Below are 12,682 nucleotides of genomic sequence, written 5' to 3' on the forward strand. Positions count from 1 at the left end.
TACTCATATAATTGTCTCTTACAATTGCATTCCCTTATGGTGTGTTTGGATGAGTAATTTTACAAATTCAAGGAATTTGAAATTCTTGGTATTTGCGTATTGATCATAAATTTATGTGTTAGAACGGGACGTTCCAATTTAATTTTAATAGGGTATTTTAGTAGTCTAGAACGGCCCGTTCCAGTTTGAGAACGACCCATTCTGGGCTATTTAAATATGTGATTATTTAATTTATAGATCAAGTGAAAATATGTGACTAATTAACTATGTATGAAATGTGTAACTATTAACTTGTATATACATAATAAGATTTATAAATATTAACCATTATTAGGCTCTAGATATCTATTTTATAAATATTAGATTTCTTTTGATTATGAAATATATTTACCTGGATTTGAGTTATGATTGTTATAATCTTTTGATTTAATATTAGATTTTATTTATTATAAAACATAATAAATAAAATCTAAAATCTAGAGCAATTTCTTTGATACAAATATGTAATTAATTTTAATATATAATAAATTTAATATCAGAATATTTATTATAATTTTAGTTATGATTTATATAATATTTTGATTTAATATTAAATTTCTTTTGATTATAATATTTTAATATATTTTATTTGAAATATCAGTTAACATATTTTATTATAATTTTATTTTAATTTATTATAATTTCATTTTAATTTATATAATCAAAAGTGTTAATTTATTTTTCTAAGTTATTGATTTCTTTTGATTTGAATTATAATTTTTATAATATTTAGATTTATTATGATTTAATTTTTATAATTTAACAATCCAACCCTTAAAAATAATGTTTATTTTTAAGATAAATATTATTTAATTATTTATAAACTTTATTTATTAACATAAATAAACTTTATTTATTAACATAATTATTTAATTATGTTAATAGTATATGAAACTAATTAAAAAATTGATACTAAATTAATATGATTATCCGACACAAGTGAAATTTAAAACAATTTCTTTATTTTAATCTAATTCAATAATAACATGTTTGATTTAAATTAAATTTTAAAAAATTATTTATTTATTTATTTTAAATAAATTAAGCACAAATTAAAAATATATAAAAATGCTCATAAATTTTTGTTTTTTATTTTTTAATATCCATTTTCTTTTTTTTTAGGTTAGTAGCAAGTAGTTTTGCCGGGAGAAAAGCAAAAACAGAAGGGGGAAAGAGTGAGTGAGTGAAATTTGGCATCAAATTTTGAAAACCACCCCACACACACTTTCACCCTCCATCAAACTCCAATTTCATTTCTCTCTCTCTTCTAATCCCAATTCTCTGGTCCCCCCTCCCCCATCCATGGCCACCGAAACCCTAGAAGACTCCAAGCCTCCGCTCCACAACGCCAAATCGCCACCGGCCTCCGAGATTCCGAAGAAGGAGGCTTCAGCGAAGCGGGGTTTGCCCTTGAGGGTGAGGGACTTGACGCGAGTGAAACGCGAGGTCGCACGGTTGGGGGAGAGGGCGTAGCAGTTCCGGTCTCGCCGCGAGGTCAGGAAGTGGAGCACGTTTTCCAGGACGTTCTCCAGGACCTGGTCCGGGAAGGGGGCGTGGGGCTCGGGTTGTTTTACAACACATTATAAATTTATCTTAATTTAAACTATTTCAATTATTAATTTAACGAGTCGGCTCGTAACTGACTTGAGGCCATTTGGCCTATTAAGCTTAATAGGTCAGACCAAAATGGTCTGATTCTATTTAGGTCATTATTTTTAAGGTCTAGTCTTGCCTTACTTTTGGGCTTTGTGTATACATGTGTTTGTACCCATATATATGTTTGATGAAAAACATAGGTCATATAACCTTTACACACACACACGAAGTTGTGATCCGATAAAGGAATTCCTTTAAACTCCTTTAAACTTTTGGTTATTAGGACTTTTGGATGAGTATATCTATTTATGTTCTCCCTAATTTATATGTTGTTTTGTGTATACACATGTTTATGCCCATTTACATGTTCAATAAAAAACACACATAACTAGTATATTATTTTATAATTTTTTAATTTATTTTAAATCTAATTATATATTTAAAGAATCTTTATCGAGTAAATGATAACTTAGTAAATTAAAAGTATTTTTATTTTTATATAGTTTAGTATTAATATATATGTATATATATTTAATTGAAAATATTTTCTAGTGATGTTAAATTAATAAATTAAATTATACATTTTAATGCTAATTCCTCACAACATGGCAAAACAATGTTAAAATTTCTATTTGAAAAGGTGCTCACATTTAATATCTAATTGGGACTTAAATAATATTTTACTAAAAGGAAGATACATGTGGAGAATATATATATATATATATATATATATATATATATATATATATAAATAAAGGAGAGATAATATAATAATATTCATATCTCTTAAGAGAGAAAAATATTTTTTTTATATTTTAATATTAAAAAGAAAATAATATAATATTTATATCTCTCAAAAGAAGAAAATTTAATTTACTTTAACAATGTTAAGTCTAATGAACTAAACTATATATTTTATCATTATATTTGCATATCTTAAGGGAATGTAGTGTAATTTACCCTTTACTTTTATGACTAAATGGGGCTTTTAATTTCTCTATAATATAGAGAAAGAACATATATTTATCAAATTTTGTTCTCATTATTATCCAACAACAAGAAATATGTATCCTGACGAATTTTTTACCAAAATATTATTTTTTTTAAAAAAAATTACAAGATTAACAACTGTGCAGGTTTATTTACCACACTAGAACCATTTACTGTGCATGCTCAGAATTCGGTTCCCGGGGAACCGAATTCTGAGCTTCAAAGTATTATTTTTTTTTTCAACTCAGAATTCAGTTCCCGGGGAACCGAATTCTGAGTTGTTTTTATATTTTTTTCTTTCGTGTTTGCGGGGAAATTTGGGCAGATTTTGAAAGTGGAACGGCCCGTTCCGAAAGCAGAACGGGCCGTTCTGCTTAATGCCACAGAGTCATTTTTTCGAAATTGAAATGGGCTCAGAACGGGCCGTTCCAGAATTAAGAATTACACCTTTTTTTGAATGTGGAACGGCCTTGGAACGGCCCGTTCCAGGAGCTGTTTTAACGAAGGATACGTGGTTTTGGAACGGGCCGTTCTGGTTTTGGAACGGCCCGTTCTAGGAAAACAGTAAAAATGACATTAAATTAATATATATATATATATTAAAATTATATTTATTATATAATTTTAATATTATATAATTTAATTAAAATTTTAAAAATTAATTATCTTTTTGAGTTTACTAGTACTCATTATGTGATTTTAATTTTTAAAATTTTAATTTATTAAATATTGAAGTTGTATAATTTTAATATTACAATTTTAATCAAATAATTTTAGTTCTTTAAATTTTTAATTGTACAATTCTACTTTATCCTATTTAAAATTAATATATATATTAGAATTATATTTATTATATAATTTTAATATTATATAATTTAATTAAAATTTTAAATGATATATATATTTATTTTTATTAATGTATTAAATGATATAATTTTTTATTATTAAATGATATATATATATATATATATATTAATTTAATGTCATTTTTACTGTTTTCCCAGAACGGGCCGTTCCAAAACCAGAACGGCCCGTTCCAAAACCACGTATCCTTCGTTAAAACAGCTCCTGGAACGGGTCGTTCCAAGGCCGTTTCACATTCAAAAAAAAGGTTTAATTCTTAATTCTGGAACGGCCTGTTCTGTGCCCGTTTCAATTTTGAAAAAATGACTGTGGCATTAAGCAGAACGGCCCGTTCTGATTTCGAAACGGGTCGTTCCACTTTCAAAATCTGCCCAAATTTCCCTGCAAACACGAAAAAAAAAATATAAAAACAACTCAGAATTCGGTTCCCCGGGAACCGAATTCTGAGTTGAAAAAACAAAAAAAAATAATACTTTGAAGCTCAGAATTCGGTTCCCCGGGAACCGAATTTTGAGCATGCACAGTAAATGGTTCTAGTGTAGTAAATAAACCTGCACAGTTGTTAATCTTGTAATTTTTTTTTAAAAAATTAATATTTTGGTAAAAAATTCGTATCCTCACAATCTTTAGGGACAAAAGATGAAAAATAAAATTAATATTTTATAGAAATTGTAAAATGTCGTAGGGATCATTATTTCCTTCTAAATTGTGTCTTATAATAAGGATTAAAAGGAATAATATTTAATAAATACATTAATTAGTACTATATGAGGAACAAATTTGTTTCTAATATGATAATTCGTTATATTAATTCAAATTAACGTATAATATACATGTGCGAATAACTGTTAATTTGAATAAATGTAAAGAAATATTAAATGATTTTCAAATTTTGTAAAAATTGTTTACTTGATCAATATATTAAAAACTTTTAATTCAACGGTTAGATCGTTAAAATTCAATGTAAGTCATAACTTACTCTTATTTCAATTAAAATTTATGATTAACTAAAAGAACTTTTTTAACATCATTATTCCTATGTGTATAAGTAGTTGTCACTCGGTCACTTTGTCAAGTATTGTCAATACAGATAGGTCAACATTTTCTGTTTAATTTTGGATGGTATGTTATTGATGGATCAACATTGCTTAATTTTGAAACTAGGGGACTAAATTTATAATAAAATTCTTGAGGGACTAAAATTGAATATTAACAAAAGTATATCGAGTAAAAGTAGATATTAAGTCTTAAATGTAGTAAATATAATATATTTAATAAATGTAGTATTTTTAATGTTATTTATATATAAAAAACTTCATAAATAAAAAATTAATATTATATAAGGAATTTTTTAAAAATATTATATCATTATTAACAAATTCAATAAATAATATAACATAGGGTAAAATCTGTTTATTTTATTCATATATTTATAAAATATTGTATTAATAATGTTAAACATTATATTTAATAAATACAACAAATATTATTATTTAAGGAAGAAATATACTCATATATTTAGAAGAAAAAACGATTAATAACATTAAACATTATACCATTTTTTTCTCTAATATATATATTTTTTAAAATATAATATTTTATGTTGTTGATATTATTAAAGACGATTAATAACATTAAACATTATACCATTTTTTTCTCTAATATATTTTTTAAAAAAAATATAATATTTTATGTTATTGATATTATTAAAGTTAGTTATTTACTTCCTTTGATTCTTATTATAAGACATTTTTAATCAAATCACACACGCTAATATAAGTAGTTATATTAGTTAGTTTTATTGAGTTTATAAAACAAATCATGATATGAAAATTTTATAATGCTTACTTATCATTCAACTAGTATTTTAACATGTATAATGTATATGTTAAATAATTATTATATATAACTAAAATTTATAATAAATTATATATATAAATAAAAATTATGTTCAAATATATAAATTATATTTAAAATTTATATAAATAAATATTTTTAAACATATAAAATATATTTTATATTTATGATAATAATTTATATTGTCCGATAATATAATTTTTATTTATTGATAGTTCATTTTAAAATATTAAAATTTAATTCATAAATAATTATATTAAATAAAAATCTAGTTAAAAATATTCTTAAAAATAATTTTATCAAATAAAAATCTCTATAATCACTCTTGCACAAGAAAAATGTTCATGTTTGATAATGTTGGGGTTGATTGTTGATTTTCATGGGAGGGATGAAGATATTACTCCATATTGTGTATAAATTAAAATCAAGCAATTAAAAAAATAGTGGACCAAAATTGCTCCCACAATAAATTAGAAGATTATAAGTAATTAAGGCTTTTTATTAATTATATTTTAATATTCACGTCAAAGGTAGAGTTTGTACTTGGTAAGTAGTATTTTATATGTATTTTATCTCCGTGGTTGATTGTTGATTTTCATGGGAGGGATGAAGATATTACTCCATATTGTGTATAAATTAAAATCAAGCAATTAAAATTAGTGGACCAAAATTGCTCCCACAATAAATTAGAAGATTATAAGTAATTAAGGCTTTTTATTAATTATATTTTAATATTCACGTCAAAGGTAGAGTTTGTACTTGGTAAGTAGTATTTTATATGTATTTTATCTCTGTGGTTGATTGTTGATTTTCATGGAAGGGATGAAGATATTACTCCATATTGTGTATAAATTAAAATCAAGCAATTAAAATTAGTGGACCAAAATTGCTCCCATAATAAATTAGAAGATTATAAGTAATTAAGACTTTTTATTAATTATATTTTAATATTCACGTCAAAGGTAGAGTTTGTACTTGGTAACTAGTATTTTATATGTATTTTATCTCCGTGGTTGATTGTTGATTTTCATGGGAGGAATGAAGATATTACTCCATATTGTGTATAAATTAAAATCAAGCAATTAAAATCAGTGGATCAAAATTGCTCTCACAATAAATTAGAAGATTATAAGTAATTAAGACTTTTTATTAATTATATTTTAATATTCACGTCAAAGGTAGAGTTTGTACTTGGTAAGTAGTATTTTATATGTATTTTATCTCTGTGGTTCTTAGACTAAGAATGCAAAACTAACAAGTTCATAACTTTATAAAAGATAGAAAACAAGTGGAAAGAGAAAACAAAGAAAAAGATAGCAATGCTAGTGCATCTAACTCCCACTAGGTTATTGTTATTTATAGAAAAGGGAAACTAACTATTGTGGCTACAATTAATCATGAAACTTAAAATTAATTAATTTTAAGTTGCTAATTTAAAATGTGATTAAAATTACAATGTTCATATTATTATATCTCATTAAAATTGAATTTAATTAGACTGTAAAACAAGTGATTAATAAAATAACAAATTTTAGAGATACTTTGAAATCAAATTTTCAAAAAAATAATTCATAATTAAATTAACCTTTTGAAATATCACTAAATATACAACAACCTTTGACGTATGGAATCAACATGTCCGCCATGTCCTGGGAAATAGTAAGCAGACTCGGTTTTGGAATGACAGGTGGATCGGTGAAACTCGTTTTTGTGATGAGTTTAGTCGCCTTTACGGAATCTCGTTAAACAAAAATGACTCGGTAGAAGAAATGTATGGGGATGGTTCAAAGTGGCGGTGGAGTTGGAGGCGCCCACTTTTTGCATGGGAAGAGGAAAAGTTGGTTGAGTTGGCTAATAGGTTGGCCTCGGTAGTTTTAACAGAGGCTCACCCAGATGAATGGCGTTGGTTAGCCGAAAGGTCAGGGAAATATTCGGTGGCATCTGCTTATAAGATTTTAGCAAAGTCAAACCTTGTTCAAGTGGACACTTTTTATGATACGATATGGGTCAAAGGTATCCCTCCTAAGGTTCAAGTTTTAGTGTGGCAGTTGGAAGCGGACAGGTTACCTACCCAGGATAACCTCCTTTTGAGAGGGGTTACTCTAGAAGGACAAAATGGTTGTGTTTTTTGCGAAGAAGGCTTGGAGTCCAGCAAGCATTTGTTCCTCTTGTGTCCAAAGGCTTATGCTGTTTGGGTCAGATTATACGCTTGGTGGGGAGTGTCAGGGGTGCTTATCAACGAACTTAGGAGTTTTTGTCATCAATATATGGGATTGGTGAGTGGCAGTAAGGGTATTAAGCGAGTTTGGTCCTTTGTTTGGTTTGCAGGTATATGGCAGTTATGGAAGGCTCGAAATGAGAACATTTTTAAAGACAAACTCTTTAAGGTGGAAGAGATCGTGTTCATGGCACAGTTGAGATCGTGGGAGTGGTGTACGGCTGCTAGAATGGTGTCTTCTTCTTTTCCAGAATGGTTGATGAACCCATTGTCCTGTGCAAGTGTCCCTTAAATTTGTTTTTTCTTATTTTTGGGTCATCTTGTTTATAATTATGACTTGCACTTCTTGTGCACAATTTTCTTGGGATTAATAAATTCTTAGCTTATCAAAAAAAAAAAATATACAACAACCCATTTATTTCAAAAGGTTAAAAAGAAATATTTGGATTCTCATATAGGATGTAATATATTATACCTAGTGTAGCAAGCTATTGAATCATACTTAAATTGATAAAACATAACACATAATATAGTGAGTGTAGCAAGCTATTGAATCCAAAATACTTGTCATGTGTTAGCGGTTAACCAATCATAATACACTCTGCAATATCCCACACAAGTGACCCCACTTGAGACTCATATAGGTAATTTCATCAAGTGTATGTTACAAATCATACGCCACCCATAAAAATATGAAAACCATTAAAATATCTACAAGTGGTCAAGCTTTCTCATAATCATATAAAGCTTAACTATAAAGATTCTCCTCTTATTAATGTAGGGTTCAACATTTTTTCACAGCATAGAATGGGTTAGAAAGTTAATTTTAGTGCTAACAGAACTAACAAATTACTTGTTCTTCCTATTGAACCTTCTTCATGGGATCTCCAATTACAAATGGTTGGTTACTGTTACTAATTATTTTCAAGTGGCTTAATAAAGTCTTGTTCCCCTTGATGTCTCATAACTAATATCTTCTCTAAGGGTTTAATGTCAACGAATCAATTAAATCCATTATTGACTTCACATAATCAATAAATTTCAATCTTTTAAGTGATTGCTTTATCATTTTATTTTTTACTTTTATATTCCTAATGAATATTTGCTTAAATATTTTTCAACCATTAAGTCTCATATTCAGTCATTTTCATATCAATAAACTCTAACTCAATAACTATATTTAGTTGATATCCATGTAATTGCACTATAACAAAGTGTAATGACACAATAACTAATGAGTTGTCTCATTTGGATTCAAGACCAAATTAACCATCACTATATTTTCTAATATAATGAAAACTCCACAATGTTAAATATCATAATTTAATAATTTATGGTACCTATCTAGCATCTCATGTTATCATAAATTTTCTAATATGGAGAACATCACACTTGCATTATAACCAAATAAAAGACTTAATTATGTTTTTGATCTTTCAAATTTGGGGTATATATCTTTTTGATTCCCAAATTTAAAGCTTGTGTATTTAATCCCTAAAATATCAAAAAATATTAATTTAATATCTAAAATTAAAAAATTTCTTTCCAGTCTCTATATTTTTTTAAAAACATTATTTTAGTCTCTTAGGGCCACTAATAACATAATTAAGCAAACAGACTAAAATAATATTTTTTTGATATTTTAGGGACTAAAAACATAAATTTTTAATTTGAAGAACAAAAAAATTATATAAAGGGACTAAAATAATATTTTTTTTAAAATGGACTAAATGTAACACTGTGAATTTTGTTAGTAAATTGTCGATTTTATTAAGTTAATTATTGTTGTGATTAGTTGTTTAATTGTGTGGAACTAAGGATTTAGAAATTCTTATGAGTTTTTGTTGTTTAAGAATTATTTTAAGCTAAGGTTTAGTTGACCGGTTAGAGGATGATATATAAGATTTTTCTTAAGACGTATACTTCATAAGTTCATTTTTTTAGAAAACTAGAGAGAAGTTAAAGAGAGGGGCTTTGGGGCCATAATTCTCTCTTCTTCTTTTGAGTCTACTAGAGAGTGCTAGGATCCTTTCATTGAGATATTTGAGTAGTTGTGTAGAGATTCAAGTCTCTAGAGCTAAGAATCAAAGACCCTAAAGTGGTAGTGTGAAATTTCCTGGATGATCTCATTCTTCTCCCTCTTCCTCTATTTTAGGTGATCGAAGGTAAGGGAAGTTATTAGATTTTTGTTGTTGAAACCTTGTTTGAATTGTGAACTTTTGTGGTTGTCTTGGTTGATTTTGATATTGAAATTAATTAAGTTGAGTTTTTAGATGGTTTTTTGGAGAAGTTGAGAATATGTGATGATTTGAACTAATGGTGGGATGTATATAGGAATTTATGTTGTTTATGAGTTGATTATGTTGTATGGTTATGTTTTCTGGTGCTACATGTTGCTTTAGACTGTTTTTTAGGTAAGGAGAGCTAAAAATATAATTTTGTCAAGTGCATATATTACCATTACGTTGAGAGCAACTTCATGACGTCAACCATGGTGTAGGCCAAAGGCTCTCTACTTCCTTGACATAGGCACGAGATTGATAGTGCCAAGCATGAGTTAGTTGGGAGTTCTTTGACTTGGTCACGCTAGGCATGGGTTGAGGAGTGCCAAATGTGATTTCCTTTGGAGCACTTTGACTTGGTGACGCCAAGCCCCAGTTTAAGTGGTGCCAAGCATGATCATAGTAGTAACTCTCTATCTAGATGACACCAAACACATATTTTATTGCATTAGAAGTGAGTCAAGCAGAGGCTCCCTACCTAAATGAGGTCGAGCTTATGTCTAGCTATGTTAGGCGTGATTGACACATGGGCTTGTTAGAATATAATAATTAAGTGGCTCATAATTGGAATTGAAATAATCGTTATAAGTTTCAAATTTTTTTGCATTATTGGCTTTTAATGGAGGAGCCAGATTAAAGGGAAGTTACATTTTTAAGTTTATGAAGGAGCCCTGCCCTTGCCTATCTAAAGCCTGTGATGCTCCATTGGAGCCATAATTCTCCCTTCTTCTTTTGAGTCTACTAGAGAGTGCTAGGATCCTTTCATTGAGAGATTTGAGTAGTTATGTAGAGATTCAAGTCTCTAGAGCTAAGAATCAAAGACCCCGGAGTGGTAGTGTGAAATTTCCTGGATAATCTCATTCTTCTCCCTCTTCCACTATTTTAGGTGATCGAAGGTAAGGGAAGTTATTATATTTTTGTTGTTGAAACCTTGTTTGAATTACGAACTTTTGTGGTTGTCTTGGTTGATTTTGATATTGAAATTAATTAAGTTGAGTTTTTAGATGGTTTTTGGAGAAGTTGAGAATATGTGATGATTTGAACTAATGGTGGGTTGCATATAGGAATTTATGTTATTTATGAGTTGATTATGTTGTATGGTTATGTTTTCTGGTGCTACATGTTTCTTTAGACTATTTTTTAGGTAAGGAGAGCTAAAAATATAATTCTGTCAAGTGCATATATTACCATTACGTTGAGAGCAACTTCATGATGTCAACCGTGGGGTAGGCCAAAGGCTCTTTACTTCGTTGACATAGGCACGAGATTGATAGTGCCAAGCATGAGTTAGAGGGGAATTCTTTGACTTGGTCACGCTAGGCATGGGTTGAGGAGCGCCAAATGTGATTTCCTTTGGAGCACTCTGACTTGGTGACGCCAAGCCCCAGTTTAAGTGGTGCCAAGCATGATCATAGTAGTAACTCTCTACCTAGATGACACCAAACACATATTTTATTGCATTGGAAGTGAGCAATTAGAGGCTTCCTACCTAAATGAGGTCGAGTTTACATCTAGCTATGTTAGGCTTGATTGACACATGGGCTTATTAGATTATAACAATTAAGTGGCTCATAATTGGAATTGAAATAACCGTTATAAGTTTCAAATTTTTGTATTATTGGCTTTTAATGGAGGAGTCAGATTAAAAGACAACTACATTTTTAAGTTTATGAAGGGGTCCCTGACCTTGCCTATCTAAAGTCTGTGATGCTCGATTGATTCACACATATTCAGAAAAGGTTAAGGCTAGAAGACTTCTCTATACTCTCTAAATTTTCTTCTCTATATTCTCTAAATTTTCTTTCTCTAATATTTGTGTAGTTTCTTTGTAATAAATAATAATAATGGTTGTGACACCCTTACTACCCCAACAAATACATCATAATAATGTAATTAAATTAAGAAAAATAAACTTTAAAAGTTGGTAAAAGGGTTCACATAAACTTCATAATTGTTCTTTCTTCAATATCCAAAATAACTGAAAATAAAACTTGGAAGGTAAAATTTAAGAGTTTACAAATTATTTTCAAAATACAAGGTATAACTCAAAATACATATAAAAATCTATATCCTAGAATTTTCTGCCCCGATGTCACAATATCAAAGCACACCCACAATTCAACTGTTGGCATCCTTGATGCCACTCAAAGCCGGATCTTCCTCACCTAAAACATCCACAAATTGTACGGTGAAAAAAAGAAAGCATCTATATATATAAAGTACATAAGAAAAACGCAACATATCGTCCCATTATACTTAATAAAATATTCATAAACATTTCAACATATCATAACTCGATCAATCATACATCATCATCATGTCATAATTCGCAATCACACCAATCATCACAAATCTTGCCCTTCACACTATGCCAAGGTCACGTTACCCATTTAACAATCCAAGGTCGTGCTCACCCCTGATATAACATTGTGCCAAGGTCACGATTCCCCTGTAGCATATCTAGCCCAGGGTCGTGCTCACCCCCGACATGTTAACCAAGGTCACGATACCCACGTAATAATTCAAGGCCGTGCTCACCCCTGATATAACACTGTGCCAAGGTCACGTTACCCCTAACCCAGGGCCGTGCTCACCTCTGACATGTTAACCAAGGTCACGATACCCATGTAACAATCTCGGGCCGTGCTCACCCCTGATATAACACTGTGCCAATGTCACGTTACCCCTAACCTAGGGTCGTGCTCACCCCTGACATGTTAACCAAGGTCACGATACCCATGTAACAATCCCGGGTCGTGCTCACCCCTGGTCATAGGTGTGAAGAACCACAATCACATCTCATTCACATTCCACACAACATCTCATAGTTCAATTC

The 12,682-nt window shown here is 29.2% G+C and overlaps 1 protein-coding gene across 1 annotated transcript; it reads left to right on the forward strand.

Moving 5' to 3' along the window:
• Positions 1–1,341: 1,341 nt before the first annotated feature.
• LOC109796036 (uncharacterized) lies at positions 1,342–7,856 on the forward strand. Its single transcript, XM_083076004.1, has 2 exons — positions 1,342–1,493; positions 7,034–7,856. Exons 1-2 carry the CDS (start codon positions 1,342–1,344, stop codon positions 7,854–7,856), a joined length of 975 nt encoding a protein of 324 aa, XP_082932130.1.
• The last annotated feature ends 4,826 nt before the right edge of the window (positions 7,857–12,682 follow it).

This window comes from Cajanus cajan, chromosome 6 (genome assembly GCF_000230855.2).
Source record: "Cajanus cajan strain Asha chromosome 6, NIPB_CcT2T_4, whole genome shotgun sequence".
Lineage (NCBI taxonomy): Eukaryota > Viridiplantae > Streptophyta > Magnoliopsida > Fabales > Fabaceae > Cajanus > Cajanus cajan.

What these genes read in the sequence shown, in the direction of transcription:
- LOC109796036 (XM_083076004.1), top strand. Translation starts at nt 1,342, where the DNA reads ATGGCCACCGAAACCCTAGAAGACTCCAAGCCTCCGCTCCACAACGCC. An exon ending in GTGAAACGCGAGGTCGCACG is followed by an intron (nt 1,494 to 7,033) that starts GTTGGGGGAGAG and finishes TTGGAATGACAG; the next exon opens with GTGGATCGGTGAAACTCGTT.